This window comes from Falco punctatus (assembly GCF_963210335.1).
Source record: "Falco punctatus genome assembly, chromosome: 9".
Taxonomy (NCBI): Eukaryota; Metazoa; Chordata; class Aves; order Falconiformes; family Falconidae; genus Falco; species Falco punctatus.
Window position 1 is genome coordinate 29,787,574 of NC_137589.1, and position 17,750 is coordinate 29,805,323.

The window sequence follows — 17,750 nt, forward strand, 5'->3', positions numbered from 1 at the left end:
CCCGGATCCAGCACCACAGATCCTGCCTGCAGACGCAGCCCCAGCCAAGGGACTCAGCGCCCGCACCCAGCACCACAGTCTCGCCTGCGGACCCGCACTGAGACCCAGCACCCCAAACCCAGCACCCGCGACTCCGGCCTGCGGACTCGGCATCCAGCCCCGCCTGGCAGCGCCCGGACCCAGCAACCGGATCCAGCTCTGGATCCTGCCTGTGGACACGGCGCCCAGCCCCGGCCCTGCCTGCGGACCCGGCCCGGCGGCTGTCCCCGCTCGCGTCCCCCCGGCACTTGCCTGCTGCGGTGCGGTGCGGTGCGGCTCGGCGGCGCGGCACGGTCCGGTCCGGCGCAGCCCGGCTGTGCGCAGCCCCGCCGTGCCGTGCCGTGCCGAGCCGCGCCGCCCGCGCCGCCCCGCCCCCTGCCGGCCGCACAGCCGCACCGCACCGGCCCGGCCCGCAGCCGCCCGGCCGCCGGCGTGGGGCCCCGGGGGGTAGGGGCGTGGGGGGGGGGGACAGGGGCGGCGCGGGGGGGAAGCGAGTGGGTCACCCCAGGCCAGCAAACGCCGGGGGGCAGGTGGCAGCGTTTCCCGCAGCAGAGCCACGACAGGCAGAGACACCCCCACCCCCCATTCCCCCCCAGGGACGGGCGGCACCGACACGTGGGGTGGGCTGGGGGGTTCGCGTTCACGCGTGAGCCTGTGCTTAAGCCCTTGGTTTGGGCTTGTAGCTGTGAGGAAGCTTTACCGAATGCAGATAAGCATCGTTCTGCGCTGCCAACACAGCACACGCCGTGTTGTCACACCGCTACCACCAAGCCCCCTCGATCCCCAAGCCCGCCCCTCGCACCCCACTTCGTACACCTGAGCGAGGCACCGTACCCCATCCTGTCCCCCCTGCCAGCCCGTGCCTCCCCATGCACTCTGCATTTCCCCGTGGTGGCAACTTGTTTGGGAACAGGGGCAGGTAATGGCTCCTCCAGGGCCCTGTGTGGAGCCTTTTTGTCCTGGGTGGCTTCTGTGGCTCCTCCCTACAGGCAGGAGCTGCCAGGTTCAGGCCTGTGTTTGCTTTGCTTTTGCAAGCTTTCAGCACCTGGCCAGCCCTGGCTCCTCACCAGGCGGTGGCAAGCCTCCCGAAAGCAAAACCCTGAGCGCTGGATGCAATCAGCAGGTTGGATCTAGGGTAATTGGAAATCAGCTGGAGTGAGAGGGGAAGAGATGCTGTACCTGCGCACACGGAATTCCAGCTCCTGAAGCTGGCAGGGTGGCCTGGGGCTGCCAGCCCGTGGTTACAAAGCCACACTGCGCTCAGTCCCAGCACCAGCACCCGGGGTGCTGGCTCATCCCCTCCACTCCATCCTGACCCCCACGAGGGGTGAGGTCTCTGGGAAGCGGACAAGGGCCACCCTGACCGCACACCCCGCAGAGCTGGAGCCAGACCTGCGGCAGGGCTTGGTGCTGAGCAGGTCACACTGAAGTTGCTGGGCATTGTCTGGGGATGAGGGTCAGCCCCGGCTGAGCTTTCACCACCACTTGGACCTTTTAGGATCAGTAAGGGTGGCAGGGTGCTCCCATGGGGAGCCTGGCAAACATGCCGCTCGCAAGGCCTCTGACTGCCTGGGTCCTGTCTCCTAAAAACACCGTCTGTTGGAGGGGGAGCAGCAGAGGCTTGAATCCCCCCAGTCCTCATGCACTGAGGGGTCTCAGCTAAGGGGGGACCCGTCTGGGTACTCCTGTGGATGGGGTGGCTCCTGTCACCCTCGTGCACACTCACCAAGCACCCACCATTGCCTGGCACAAGATGTCAGGACCCGTTCCCTGTCCCCATTCCCAGGAGAGCAGAGCAGATACACTACCCACCTCCTGCCGTGCTCCCTGTCCTGCCTTCACCTGCTGTATGCTCCAGAGGCTAATTACCATTTCCTCCTGTCCTTGGGCAAAATCCCAGCATCTCCTCCACGCCTCGCCGCACCTCGCCTCTCCACCCACCCTGCGGAAGCGGGATGCCCACGCACCGGGAGCCAGGCTCACCTGCAGCCCTGACCAGCTGGACCCAGAGCGCTGCGTGGGCAGCAGAAGGACAGGCTGAAGCAGCAGGCACTGCCTGCGAGGCAGGGATGCTTTTGGCCAGCCTGTCTTACCCAGGGATGGGCGGTTTGGGTGCTGCGACGTGGCTAGTCCCCCACATCCACTTTGAACCCCATCCCCTACCTCAGCAGCAGCCAGCACAGCTGGAAGCTGTGGGGCCAGTTATGGGGAGAACTGGTCCACGAGCGCTGGGGAAGGGGTTTCCAGGGCTGAGACAGAGCTGCCCCAGGCTCCCTCCCTCTCCAGGGCACTGTGCACGTCCCATACTCCCTGCCTGCATGGGCACCACAGGCAGGCATCCTCCCACGTGGCTGCAAGCTGAAGCCAGCACAAATTGGAGCTGCATTAGCTCCTGGCCTCGCAGTGGGGTAATTAGTGAAGAACGAGCAGAACCTGGCGCACTCGGCACTGCGTATTTACAGGCCCGAGCTTGCAAGGCTTTAATTAATTAACACAAGTCATCAGCAGCTGGAAACAGATCTATTTTCAGAGCCTTCGCCTGCTCTGCTGCCCCCGTGAGATTATCTGAAGGAATTTAGAGCCCCACAAGGTTGAAGGCCAGGGCCTTGCCCTTACTGGCATGGCCTTCCCAGGAGCCAGGGCAGGATGCAGACAGGAGCAGCCCCAGCCCCCTCCTGTGCCCGCGTCCCCCTGCCCCGCAGAGCTGTGCTGCTGAGTGGGGAGGTCTTGCTTGTGCCCCAACTTCAGCCCAGGGCCAGCAAGGCACTGGAAGGGAAATTTTCCGTCTGAGCAGCCCTGCAGCTCCTGTCCCAGCCCAGGGGATAGCCAAGAGCAGGGGAGCCTTCAGGTTGTGCCACTGCACCTTGGGAAACTACCATGCAAGATTTTATCCCTAACGCTCTCTTCCCCCTCGATCCAAACAGCCCTTAGGAAAAGGAGATGCTTTAGTGCGCTGATCACCAGCCCAGAATCTGGTTACTGTTTAATTTCTTCTTGTTGTCGCTTAAACACTGTGTCCCATGGAGAGAGGAGTGGGCAGAGCAGGTCTAGCCCATGTCACAGCCTTGTCCACGCCAGGGTCAGCTGCCCTTGGCCGGTGTTGGCAGCTGCCCATCACAGCACAGACCCACCACTCCAGCACACAGCAAAGCCAGGTGGATGCCCACGCTGCCCACACTCAGCCAGCTTGTTTGGGTTCACCCATCTCTGCCAGATAACCCTATGCACAGCAGCAGGTAGAAATGCCTGCAGCCAGCCCCTTTCACCCCTCCGATGCCCAAGGAGCAAGGGCAAAGCCGCAGCAGCCTCGTGTTTCACTTGGCACCGCACCCCTGTCCCAGCTGGCATCCCAGCTGATGTGAGGAATTATAACAGGGCCACAACGCCGTGAAATATTGATGGGATTAGCACGGATCAGCTCTCCAAGCACACATGCTGTGCTCACCCCGAGGCTGGGAGCTGGTGACCTGCATGCACTCAGGTTGCAGCTCAGCGCCCAGGGCAGCAGCGCTGCCAGGTACTCCCTGCCAGTCCCCCAGCCAAAGGCATCGCTCCAGCCACCACCAGCCTGCAGCCTTCCTGCAGGGATGTGAGGGACCCAGCTGCAGCACAAGACATGCATAAAGTCGCTTAGTGCACGACACTGCTGTGCCTCAGGCTCTGTTGGGCATAAAGCGTTGTCTGATTTGGTTGTAGCTCAGCCACCCTGAGCCCCAAGGGACCCCCACCCTGCCTGCAGCCCTGAAACGTGCCAGCCCCCAGCCTCCATCGCCTCCAGTTCCCTTGCCCCCTCTCAAGTTCATCCTGCATGGCCAGGACCATAGGGGATGCCCTGTGCATGGGGGTGTCCCAGGTGACTGGCAGGGGACCCCTGCCCTCCCTGCTGCTGTGTGTTCCTGCTCCCACCGCTGGAAACCAGGTTTGACTGGGAAGAGGGTTTCATTATGGATCACAGCAGCATAAATACAAACAGCTTAGCAGGATCAAGTAACAGGCAGCATTAAATTGGAAATACGCTGACAGGGGTGCACACCATGCCAGAGGGTGTCACAAAGCCCTCAGTTCTGGGGTTGCAGCACTGACAGGTGTTGGTGCCTATCAAACCCATGGGGCTGACCAGGATCTGCAGCCTTCCCGGGGCAGGTCTGTCTCCTCCCTGGCAGCGCCTGCAGCCTGCCTTTCCCTCGCCTCAAGCCAGAAAAGCAACGAACCCCCAGTCTCTGGGATTTGGTTTGCTAGCCTCTGCTGTTTGAGGGGCAGCAGGCAGCCCACCATTTCAAGCTGCTCTCCGGACCGGTTTGAAAGCCAGCTGGGAGTTACAAAATCACGGCACTCCAGCAGCTGGGGATTTATGAAACCTGCAAAAGAGTCGTGAATCTCATGCTAAAGCCGTGCCAGCCCAAGGGGCGTTATCATGTCAAAACCACCAGCGGAAAACCAGGTACCTTTCCCTTCCGACATGAGAAAGCAACAACGAGCAAACCAGCCTTTCCCTGGGCTGCGGGGCTGCCCAGGAGCAAACCAGCCTTTCCCTCCATCCCTCAGCTATGCTGTGACACGGCACTGCTGCTTTGCCTGCCTCCGTGGAAGAGAAGCCTAGTGGGGAGCACTCCGGCCCCACACCATGGGGTCAGTGTCACTCCTCCAGCATCTGCCACCTTAGCGGTCCCCTCTGCCCACCCCAGGACCAGCCTGCCCAGACTCCCGGCTGGCAGCGCTGCGTGAAGCAGAGGAGCAGAAAAGACCCACCGGTGATGCCTGGAGCCTGGCAGTGGCACTCAGGGCTTCCCAGCAGCTGAGTGCATGCTCACCAGGCTTGGCTTTGTTTCTTGAGAGCATCATGGACTCGTCAAGCCAAGTATGATGCTCTGCAGATTAGCCCCAGGGAAAAAAAATATTCCAGTGGGCTCGGGAGCCTCTTCCCTTCAAGTCATTGAGTAAACTTTCCAAACCACTGTTTCTTCGGGCTGAGAGCCAGCAGGGAAAATTACAATTGCAGAAGAATTTGTCTGAGAAAGTTATAACGAGCTGGAAAAAGGCAGGGGCAGGCCGTGAGGCAGCTGGACAGCCAGCCTATGCTGCAGCCGCTCCAGCCTCCGTTTTGGGCAGGGATGGGACTTTTCTCCCCAGCTCAGTACAGCAGCGGAGCTGCTGCCCTGACTTCCCACAAGATCAGATGTTGGATTTCTCCCCTGTAAGTGTTTGGCGGTGGAAATTGGGATGTTTTGCCCAAGGCCATTTGTTGATGAAGGCTGCCAGGTGCTGGCAGCCCCAGCCGCAGAGCCAAGCGTGGTGCCAGGGTGGATTTTCTCAGGGGAGAAGCAGCTGAGTCACAGCAGCCTCTGATCTGTTCCCACAAGCCCGGCTGCGAGAGACACGCGGGAGTTCACGGAGGACAGGCACTCGCACGGGGAGCCGGCGGGGTTTGGTTTGCTCGTCTGAAAACCTCTCTGAGCCAGTGGAACGCATCTCCCTGGCTTGGGATCTGTCGGCAGCGCACCTGTGGGGAAGGGCTGGCGAGACTGCAGGAGGGCGGGCTCCTGACCTGCCTTTCAACTGGGCAGGTCTGCTTCAGGATGCTCCTGCAGCACGGGGGGCAAATGCCGGCAGCCACTGGGAATCCCATGGGAAGGCAAGAGTGGCGTTTTGGGGCTTGACACAGTCTTGTCCTGGCGCTGGGGCAGAAGCAGGACCAAGGAGGCTGTAGGTGGGGAAGGGGCAGAGCCACAGCTCCAGCCCCAGGAGAAGGGGCTGGCTCAGCTGGACACCAGCAGCCCCTCTGCTCGTCATCCCAGCTGCTCCCAGCAAAAGCGGGCAGGGTCCAGCCTGGCCAGGGAGCACAGTGGTTTCTCTCTCTGTTCCTGTGGCTGGGGCACAGCCCTCTGTGTTTTCCCCTGCACGGCAGATTGGGTCCCGGCTGCACACTGCCGAGAGCAGCAACACGCGTCCCCGGGGCTGCACAGGGGCTGGCACAACACTGGTGGCTTTTAAGAGGTGCTGTTGTGGGGAGGTAACCCGCACCCCGAAGAACTAAAGCCAGGAGGGTATCATGGGTCTCAGCATCCACCCTCTGGGCCATGGCTTCGCCTTTCGGCCATCTAAGCCCCCATGCTCAAGCGACCTCTCCCCAGCCCTGCCTGCTCCATCCCAAAGCTCGGCTGACCCGTGGGCAGCCTGCTTCTCCTTCCCAGGCACCGAACCCCAGTGCTGCCATCGCTGCCATCAAAGAAGAAATAACCCGAGCAGCACAGTAAATAACACCCCCACCCCCCCAGGCAGAGCACTGGCAAGCAGAGCCGGGGGCATCCATCACTCACAGTTTTTCTTCAGCTCTGACACTTTGATAGGGGCGAGGGGGTGGGGGAAGGAGAGGAGCTTCCAAAATTTATGAGCTTGGATTTAAAAATACATCTCCTAGAAGCAGTGCAAAACCTGGAGATGGCGAAGGCAAGTGGCTTAAAAGCTGCCTTTGGGAATGAATGCAAAAGCTGTGCCTGCCTTGGAAAGAGGGATTTGGGAGACCTGCGTGGCTGATGTTGCAAACCATGTCCCTGTTGGGATCATTTTGCAAGTCACAGCTCTCCGTGCTGTGCATTACAAGTGAAATGAAAGGCAGGGGTAACAAATGACGGGTTAAAATCCCTCCAGCCCTATGGTAATGTCAACCTTAACGCAGATGGGATTTGGACTGTCACCTTGAATGTCCCAGAGTTTCTCCGCTACATCCCTGACCTCCTGCTGCTCCACACATAGTCAGCCTCGCAGCCCTGTTTGGAAATGGATCCCCTTATGTAAAGAAAAGAGCTTGTAGCTGTAAATTTAGCTGAAAACGTCGCTACCAGAGGGAATCACATATCAAATAATAAAGCCAAACACATGTCAGTAAGAACAACCACGCTATCTGAGTCCTTGGTCTTTACAGATGGACTGTCCCCCAGCAGGGTGCTGCAGAATGAGCAGCTGAAAAATGTTACCCGGTCATTAAAAACATCTAAAAGTAATTTAGCCTGAGTGACAATGATGCTCAAAGCAAGTTATTTGTCTGCAGAGATAAAATGAGCTATTTCAAGCTTGCCTTTTGTTGTTGTATTCTTTTAAAGTTGGAAAGGACTGAAAAAAGCTGAGCTGACAGCCTTGCCAACAGAGCCCTGGCACTGCAGCAGCAGCACGGGGAGCATCACCGCGAGCTGCCCTGATGTCCCCTGCCATCACACTCCCACCTCCCCTGGAAGGATGCTCAGAATGGACCAGGAAGACAGTCCCCGGGGCCACCACCACCACATCTCTGCTGAGTTACAGTGCCATTTAGGATGATGGTTTTGCCATGGAAACATCTCCCTCCTAACAACAGATCCATCAGCACATGTCCCAGAAGCAGCCCGGCATTCATTACGTGGTAATTTTTGATTCTCTGTGACAGAGGCCAGAGTCTTATCCTTCCTTCCCTTTTTTTTTTTTTTTTTAATCAGATGTCTGGGTTAACCCATCAAAAGCATGGCCTGAGCCCAAGGTTCCTCTAACATCTCCTCATAAGTAGATTTTTGATGGGCTCTTTAGATACACAGAGCATTTCAAATGGCCAATGTTAAATATTTCAGGTGAGACATAACTCTTCTAAGTGTAGCCAGCCTTGCTCTGAAGCTCCAAGTCAGTGAAATTTCTCTGCAACCTTCAAGAAATAATCTGCTTTTTGCTGGTACCTTCTCCCTGCACTGTTCGACTGAGTTAATGTATTCCAGAACTTGGGCTTTTGTTGATTTTTTTTATTTTTATTCTTGCTTCCCCTACGCAATCAGATTTTGGGAAGCTGCAGTGAGATGCCTTACAAGCAGCTTTTGTCCTTAGGTGTTTTCTGAGCAGACTGCATCCATCACATCCTGGTGCTTTAGCACATCTCTGTACAAATGGTACATTTGAGAGTCAGCTGAATTCCTTTGATTCATGTTCCTACATATCCATATAGCTAATTTACCTTTATTAAGGGGGGGGGGGGGGGTGTGGAAGAAAGAAAGAGAGAAAAAAGAAGAGGGAGCTATTAAGGGCAGTGTCAAGGCCAGCCGGTGGGTGCCGGAGGGCTGGGTTAATGAGCTGCGGGCGCTGCGTCCGAGCATCCAGGCTGGCTGGAGCCAGGAGCTGCTGTCCCAGCAGGGCTGACTCAGTCCTTCCTTGGGCAGGGCAGAAACAGGCTGCACCATCCTGCACCCCTCTTCAGGGCAGTCCCTACGCGTCGGAGTCTGTGTTTAACCCCACTCACTCCAGCCTCCTCTGCTGGTGTTTTCCTGGGGGGGGTCCTATGAGCATTGGGCTTGGGCCAGCACCCCTTATTCAGCCCCAGCCACATCCCTGCACTTCGGGGAGAAGGTGAAACAGGAATGTGGATAAATCGATCTGCCCTCACAACTCAGGCAAAGGCCACCCTGTTTGCCTCCCACAGCCGGACAAGCATGCTGCCTCCCCCTCCGCCTCGCCAGCAATGTCACCCAGCTGCGCCCTTGCAAGGACACTTCCAAGGTGAGGGAGCCGAGATTTGCAAGACACCCATCACGATCATTTATTCTTGTCGTTTCTGACCCTCAGGGTAAGAACATCAGAGGACTGCAGGCACAAAACCACAAGCTTTTGTAGGTCGTATCAGCATGTAAAGTACCATTAGGAACCACAGCACACAGCGTGAATAATACTCCTTTTATTCCACTGTATACCTCAACACCCTTTAAATAATTGCAAATGGTTATTTATGGATGGGGTTTGTATGAGACACCTGCTCAGGAACATGGGGCTAAACCAGAGCTGGAGCAGTAAGTTTGCTCTCTCCCCTACCTGCGAGCCAGAGCAACCACAGCACTATCTGATAGGCTTAGTGATAGCCCAAGGGAACCCGGGCAAAACAAGAGCAGGGAGATCACTGTAAATCTTCCTTGCACAGATTTACGCTTTATCCATCAAACAAGAACCACAAGACACATGTCCTTCCATGCCACCCTCCTCTCTGTGAAGATCAGCAGGGCAGGAAAAACTTTGAAGGATTCCAAGCCTGGGAAGGGACCTTCAAGAACCGATCACATCATTTCTGAAAGGCCGTGAACAGCCAGCCCCGATGGCTTTCCTTAAATCCTTTCAGCAAATAATGACCTCGATTGCCAAAACCGATCTGATAATGCAAAGGCAGCGAGAGATGAGAGATGCGCAGTGAGTCACCGCCTCCCAAGCATGTTGCTTTCCCTTTTGCCTTTGCAGTGACAGAAGCCGCACTCCCAGCTGGAGCAGGGCGAGGTTGCCCCCAAGAGGCAAATCTGACACAGCAACCAGAGGGAAAATGCTGAATTCTGTTCTGCCAGTACCACAAAGGCTATATATTTTTTTTAATATCTCCTCATATGCTCTTATTTTTACTTCTCCCTAGCTGAAAGCATCTGTGGATGGGGTGGGAGAGGAAGGAGGTCAGCTTTGGCATGTGGTTAGTTGGGTGTTACTGTGTTTTGCTGGAGCTCCTGAACCACACAACTTGTTTTCCTAGTCTCACTTGCAGTGTCATTAGGAAGATCAAAAAAAGTCAGTGGGTTTTCTTCGGCCATATGAGACATCTGATCCCATACACCTTTCTAGGCTCCTTCAGAGCAAGGGCCAGAAGCACCTTCGGCAGCAACTTCTGTCTCGGGAGGAGGAGGAGAGACGCAATTGTGGACGCGACAGTTTGGAAACCATAAGACAACGTGACATGAAATTCACATTTTTCATGAATTCACATAAATTCTCAGCCATTCGCATAAAGCATACAGGCAAGCCCACCACAGTAGACCAAAATCCTGGCGTCTTGTAGAGGGTACACGGGCAGGACAGACGCCCGAGATATCTCCCCACCACATGCTCCACCCTCCAGGGATCAGCAGCCTGAAGCTTTCTCAGCCAGGGATGGCTGCCTTGATTTCATAGACCCTGGTGGATTTTCTGCTGTGAAACACTCTTTGAACCTCTAAGGTTTTAGCATCCACAACCTCCTGAGGCAAGCAAATCCCCAGCTCCTGTCTCCTTTTGTTTGCTTTGAGCATTCCTGCTAATAAAAGAACTACAAAATCCGAAGCGAAATTACTGAGTGCCAAGAATAACTTCTATTTACCCGTTTTTAGGCCATCTGATTGGCGAGCTCTCCACCCTGCTTTCCAACGTTACAACTATTTCTGAGCAGGAGAGATGTGGCCGACTTAGGGCCAATGCAATTTGTTCCTGTCCTATACACACACATGCAGATTCCCTCCCAAAGGGCTAAACCTGTGATACAACCTAGAATTTAATGTTCCTGGAGCTGCTTTTTAAGAGCACACAGTTTAAATACCCCACCTGAGATGTACCCAGGGTACTCACTGCTCCTGCGCTGGGCTCCTCGTGGGTCTCCCTGCCCCACTCAGCCAGAGAACATCCCCGCGTCCCCAGCATCGAGCCCCTGCCGCAGCATCCCAGCTTACCGTCAGCTCCAAACTGGACGCGTCATCTCCAAAATGACTGTTGCGCTGGCTCCTGCCAGACTCTTAATTACGAGGAAGGCTGACACAGTTTCTCAGCAAACGGTGTTTGCATACTGCGGGGAAAAACAGAATGAGGGCAAGAGAAAAAATGGGCTAATAAGAGAAAATCAACTGGAGGGAAAACCACGTTGTGCTGTGCAAACCTTACCATAACAATGCTGGAGCCCGAAATAGTAAAAAAAAAAAAAATAGGTTAGTACACAGGGGAGGCAGGCAGCAGAGCTGATGTGCAGTACAGCATCTCGGCATCCTCACCTGCCAGGCCTCTCCCACAGCTCGGGTTAGGGTGAAGGGGACAGTTCAGTTTCCAGCATGCAGATCAATACTTCCGAGAGGCTGAACGATGTGTCTGAAGAGCTCACAACTGCCCTGCATGATTTATGCTGCCTTTATAAAAGCCTGCAGCGTGAATAAAGCATGAGCCTTAATGCCTAGCCATCCCCTCCCCACTACCGAACCTGGCAGCTTTCAGCTATTGTTTCAGCCACAGCCTGGTGGCCATCCCGGAAAAGTGACCCCCTGCTCCTGTCAGAGTCCCGACAGCCAGGACTTTCAACTCCAAGCAGGTTTCCACAGAAGAGAGCCCGAGACCCAGAGGCAAAGCCATGGAGCCTGCAAGCCAAGCCCCCACTCAGAACACACATTGCCCAGGTGAAGGACTCACCTGGCAGCACAAAAACAGCAAAAATCTGTTTACCCTTTCTGCTTTTCTCCGTGAGAAGGAAGGAGCAGCTCTCGCCCAGCTTCAGGCAGCTGCAGCAGTGAATGCAAACCCAAAGGGAAGCACCAGGAGAAGGATGTGTGAAAGCGGCCCTGTATCCTGTGGCCAGGAGCCCTCCCCGACACACCATACGGGCCAAACCTGCCTTGAAAAGCTTTAGGTCTCCCCCCAGGCTGATGGCAAAGACGCCTTGATGACAATGAAGGGAACAATTCCAGTCTTTCATCTAGTTTCCATACCCTCCCTTATGACCTCCCTATAGGGAAGTGGGAGGCAGCTGGGAAGCCGAAGAAGATGAAACAGCAGCAACAGCTCACCAAGCAGAGACAAGGGAAGCATTCAAAAAAGTACAACATACCCAAATGCCACTTAAAAGTCACCTGAAAATCCATCTTAAACAGCAGTCTGCAAATATGGGGACCAGCTTTTGGCATTCAGACCAAAATACCAAGATAGGAAGATGTGAATGTCTTTCTTCCCTCCTCAGCCAGCCCTACTTTTGATACTTACCAGCTAAAATATTCTTTCAGTTTCATTACTGCAAAGGCAAGGAAGCGCTGGCTGAAAAAAAGCAGCAGACAAAACCAAAAGCACCTCCGCAAGGAGAAGCCCTTCGAGGAATTTACTTTCTCTAGGATTCTCCCCATGGCAGCCCACACCATGCCCCAGCACTGGAAGCCCCTTTCAAGGTTGGGTAAGAAGAGGCCCCACCTGTAAAGCTGGCAAAACATGCACAAGGCAAAACATCAAAGTATTTCACAGCCCGGGGGCACGAAGATGGGAAAATGGCAATTTGAATGTCATTAAGAGCATTCTGATAACTTCAACTCCAAGGAATGAGCTAAATCCACTAATGATTGCCTGACCTCTCCCAGCAGCTCCTTCGGAGCTCTCAGGGAGGATCCCACAGCAGCTGCCTACGCTCCTGCAAACTCATCAGGCCTCTTCTCTGCCCCACATCAGCCAGACCCGAGAGCCTTTTCTTTTTTTTCAGGATGCAGAAAAAAGCACCAATACATTAGTGCCAAGGGCTGCCCTCTGGCACAGTGGGCTGTTTCCCACTGGGCAACCATGGGCAAGAAGTTTCTCAAAGCTCATAAGCCCAAGGCACGAGCCTCCAGTAAAACCAGGAGGGTCACCTCCAGCAGCACCCTTCCTGACTTGTCCCTTCCAGTGGAACACAAAGCCACACAAATGCTAGAAGCCAATGAAAGGAAAAACAAAAAAAAACAAAAGCAAAAACCCCAGCTAGGGATATTATGTTATACATAGAGTTTTCCTGGGAAAGAAGAAACTCAAACATACAGGACCAGCACTAATACTGTAGCTTCAAGTATTCCTGCTAGTGACTGGGTCAGCAGAAGAATCCTGTTTATAACCCAAGTACCCTTGGCTGAATCCCCAGGAGAGCGCCGTCTCTCTCACAGCCCATGTGCCCCGTGTCCACCCTGCGCTATGCCATCTCTGAGACCCCGAGCTGGCTGCTGGGCCGTGCTAAGCGCTGGCACTTTTGATGGAGACAGACCTGGCTTGCCTGTGGTCATGAAATTTAACACTGCAGTAGCCATCCCTCATCAAAACAAGGTCTTCTTACACACTGTAAAAATCCTCTCTCTTAAAATCCTATCACACAGCAATCTCACCAGCTGCTCCACCAATGATAACAGCACACTTCAGGTATTTGTTCCAGTCATCTGCCTTTCCCAAAGACATCCTCAACTCAACTATCAGCTTTGGGGACTTCAGAGAGTTCCTGCAGCCGCTGCATCAGTGAAGCGTATGTGTCCTGCCGACCTTCAGCCAGACCTACCTGCAAGTCATTAATCACTTCTGAAATTCCCATCCATTACCAAGTTCCACAACAGGAACAGTGAGAATATGAGAGACTGAATAGTTTCACTGGCAGATTTCAAGAAGCTGCTTTTTTTTTTTTTTTTTTAAGCCATACAGAGGCCTGTCAGAAAATAAATAATTTAAAAAAAGGGCAAAGAGCCAATGTATATTTTATAGTCAGCCTTTAATATTTTGTCTGTAATTACTGCAATAAAGTGCACCTAATTTCACATGAAATGAGATAACATGGCTCTTAATATAGCCAACATAATATCAAAAGATAAACCTCAGTGCAAAATGCTTATCTGAAGACAACTAAAGCAGTTAAGACATTTACTGTGCAAACAGCCTTTTCCAATGCGTGTAACTTCTGGCTGGGGGCCAGTAAATGAGTCTGCAAAACACAACAGCAGGTTTGCTATTTCTTTTCCAGGAGTCCTGAAGCAGTGCTCAGCTCGGCAGTCCCGTGTAAAGACTGCAGCAATGCTTTGGGATCATCTCTGTAAGGATACCGATGAGCTCCAACTCAATCCATGTCTAGACTTAAGCAACTGGGGAATCATTACTCAAGTTATAAAATAGATGGAAGAAGAGTCCACACAAAGCAGGAAGGGAACAGAGGGAAAACGCCAGAATGTATAGACAGGCATTAAGCATGAAACACAGGACTGGCTGAGCTAAGAATGATTTCAAGACTTCCTCCATTTATAGTAAGCTAATCAGCTGTGAACCTAAGAATTACAACATGTGCTGTAAGACCAAAATAGGACCTGCAGCCATTTTTTCGTGAAACAGAGCTGAGGCATGCCCATTTTGTCCAGGGACATTTAATTAGAAAAGCATATCTGGTTTTATTTTTTCATTATTCTATTAAATAAAAGTTAATATCAAAGTGGTTATTTCATCTGGAAAAAAACCTCAGCAGTTTCAGTGTGCTTTTAACTGCAGTACAAAAGCTGTTCATCTAACCCCCTCCCCTTCTTGAAAATATACAGGACAGCAACTTCAACTTTACAAGGCAAGAAAATATATACACATTACATTACAGTAAAGTCCTGCTATTTTTTTAAACTTTATACAACATTAGTGAGAAAAAATATAAACATACATAAAATTACATACAATTCATTAAACAGAGTAAGTAACTGCTACCAGAGGGAAGGTTGACATACTATCAAAGACAGACAGAGCCAAGGATGGCATTGCCATACCTGTATAACACTAATTTCTTTTAGGGTAAAGCAGTGCTTTTGCCGAACAAAGATACACTTTGAGGTAGATTCTTCCAAATTTTAAATAACACATTGAGATTTTAAAAAAGGGATTCTCTCTCCCTCCCACTCCCGAACAATGCCACAAGCATAACTTTTGTTTGAACAAGGATAAGCTGTTTATTCTGTGAAGGGCACAGAGATGCTGCAGTTTGAAGCTAACTCTCTAACACTTGAAATGAAAGACAAAACATTTAGTATGAATTGGCAAATACCTTCCTTATAAAATGTGTCCATTTCATAGCAGTTCCTTTATATGCAATAAAGGTACTTAAACGTGAAGGTTCTGGTTTTGTTTTTTTTTCAGCTTTATTTTACATTCTCATTTTGGAAAGCTGTAAGGAATTTATACAAAGGAAGACAGAGTAATCTACAAAAATTAAAAGGACACAGTATTATAAAACGCACATGTTGATATTATTAAAAATCTTGCTTGTTATGGGAACCCCAGTTGGTGCTTCTACTCGATACCTTAATTTTCTCTTAATATATAGACAAATCCTACAGACAAACCACAGTGTAAGATTTAAATGATGGCATTTGCACAGAAAGCGCAAAAGGAGATCACATCTTCCTTTGATTATTTCACAAACAGCTCTTGGAGGTTTGTGCATATATTGTACAAGCAGTAAGACTTCACACAAAGGAATTCAGACCTCATATGGCTTTCACAGTTTTTATATAGGTGGCCCAAATGCTAATCTTCTCAAATCTTCACTGAACTGAGATTTTAACATTAGTATTTTCTCCATTTAGAGAAAATGCTGAAGCTAGATAACAAATATAGATAAGTTTGCCTCTTAAAGAGCAGTACAACAATACTACTGGTATAACAGGAGCTCATTTATAACTTGGGTCTTACAGAAACACTTCCTAGTCACCTTCACTGCATAAATAAATTGGTGCCTTAAGATGAGGAATAAGTTAAAATGAATGCATCACTAATAAATTCCATTTTTTAATTTGATAAAACCACAGAGCAAAAAGGGATCCACTTAACCTGTTAGGCCACAATTGCTCTTAACCTTTTTTCCCCACTGTCAAGTAAACATGACAGCCATCACTTGTTCCCATGCAACTGCTGTATTTTGTATTTTTTAGAGATATTGGATTATCATACCAATTCTGCTTTGCAGATTACCATGTGCAGGCAATTCTGTTATTCAGCCCAGTTCTGAACCACTTCCTCACCTGCTTGCAATGTGGGAGGTCTAACACTATTTCTGAACTCACATTCCATGTCACAGGGCAGTTCTTTCCCAGACATCCTAAAACAATGCTTGCAGGTGTGTGCTGGCAAGAAAACAAATACTTTAGGTTTGCAAATATGTCTTGTGATTAACAATGGAAACAAGAAAACTTCCCTCAGCTTTCAATATGATAAAATATTTCTAGCCAATTCAGACAGGGCTATAGAAATGGTTGGTTTGGTTTTTTTTCAGTTTACCCACTTCAGTTTTTCAGAAGTAGTGTATTTGTAACAAAAGCAATGTTAAATAAAGTAGATTCTTGTGTTTCTAGTAATTGCCTGAATCAAGCTCAAGTTCTAACTCAGCTGACTGATTTCTTCCATTCCGACCAAGGTGAAGCTCCACTCATTCTTTTTCAGAATTTTTGCTGTTCTTTCCCTGAACTAGGCAAAATTTTATGAATCTGGCTCCCAGAAGTCATGCAGTTTTCCCTAAAGAATAAAAACAAAACAGTAAACAAGTCAGAAAACCCATGACAGAAGAGTAGGCAAATGCTTAGCTTTAGATTGCCACAACGTGTTGCAAGATGCAAGATGCTAGAATTTTATATGGAAACACTTGCCAGTTGCTCTATACATGAATCAACCCCAAATATCTCTGAAAAAACAACTCTGAAAGAGCTGCATCATTACCAGCTTTCATCAGCTGCTGAGTGGCTTCTGCAGCCATGTGTTACTAATCCCCCCCACCCCACCCCCGTAACAAGAAAGACACAGTTTGTAGTGTGTGTGATGTTTCTTGCATGTTGCTGGGAGCAATTAATAGTCTTAATAGGCAAATGACTGATTATGCAGTTTTTTACTGAAATCAATACTAAGCATATATGTATAATTTAAGTTGTATGCAAGTCATGTTCTACATCACTGGAAAGCTCAGCTTTTCCAAGACAGGTAGCTTTATATTCCAAGACATGACTCAAACAGTTGGTCTGATCACATTACAAAAGAAACCCTACAACCTTAGACTGGAAGAAACAGCTCTGAACTCTGGATATTATCCACCTATTCCACCAGCAGAAATTATCCATCTATTCCACCATGGCCAGCCAGTTATCACAAAGGCAGGTATTAATGAGAGACTAACCCCGACATTATTTACTACTGCATACTTTTACAGAACATGAAAGGTTTTTCTTAATCGTTGCATGGAATTCGATACATTCAAAGGGGGAGCAGTTATCAAGAGCCATTAAACATATGCTGATAAAGCCTTGGACTTAAACAGTCTAAAAGTCACACACTACCAGACCACAGCAGGAAGCCCATCACTGTGTTCCTGCCCCAATATCCTTTTCGAAGCATCTGCTAATAACTATAACCAGAGACAGGCCTTGTGACTTGATGCAGTACTAGCATTTTAGTGTATTACGCGAGCCATTTACAAAAGCAGCACTTTTAAGGATAAATATGAAATCGTGGTTTTATTTAAACCAGCAAAGCAAAAATTTTCATTAAAATTTATTCTAATACATCTAAGTGTATTCCGCAGCCATGCCGTTTATGAAGAAAAAAAACCTTTTTAAAAGAATATGCTATTTTCAAATGCTAAAAAAATGAGTTAAATGCACACTGCAATATGAAAAGAGGAAAAAAGGTTTCATTACAGTACCTGAGTAGGCCAAGTGGTTTGTATCATATCTTGCCATTTGCCATATATCCTAGCAACTAAGTCTTTTACCTGCAAATTCAGATTGATTAGTTTAGCCATTTATGTTAAAAAGCCAAAAATCATACCCCCTATCTCCCCAAGCCCATACACCCCCTGATAACCCAACACCCAAGGTTTACTGGGACAGAACAATTTTACAAACTGTCACAAAGTATCACCACCTCAACTCCAACCAGCTCGCTGTAATTTGGGACTCGGAATTCAAAGTCATGTACTCCACACAAACAAATTAGAGGCACATGAGTCCCCATGTTAAGTGTCTGGAATCAGCACACAAGCCTCCGGCCTTCAAACACCCACCTCATCCTTTGGGTGAGTTAGGTTTGTTAGACAAGTCTGATTGTACCTAGAAAAGATTCCTGCAACTGCAATCAGAAAAGCCAAATATGCAGCACTGTCTGCTTCTGAAATGAATTTCTTATACATCAAACTGCTTTTTCATAAC

The 17,750-nt window shown here is 50.5% G+C and overlaps 1 protein-coding gene across 4 annotated transcripts in view; it reads right to left on the reverse strand.

The window, feature by feature from the left end:
* Positions 1-13,281: 13,281 nt before the first annotated feature.
* Positions 13,282-17,750, reverse strand: part of SLF2 (SMC5-SMC6 complex localization factor 2) — a 30,722-nt gene continuing 26,253 nt past the window's right edge. For all 4 annotated transcript variants that reach the window (XM_080402435.1, XM_080402434.1, XM_080402437.1 and 1 more), the window contains exons 19-20: positions 17,246-17,314; positions 13,282-16,068 (exon numbers count right to left, since the gene is read on the reverse strand). In XM_080402435.1, coding sequence (XP_080258561.1) covers positions 16,033-16,068; positions 17,246-17,314 — 105 coding nt within the window. In that variant the 3' untranslated portion in view covers positions 13,282-16,032. The remainder of the gene's footprint in view (positions 16,069-17,245; positions 17,315-17,750) is intronic.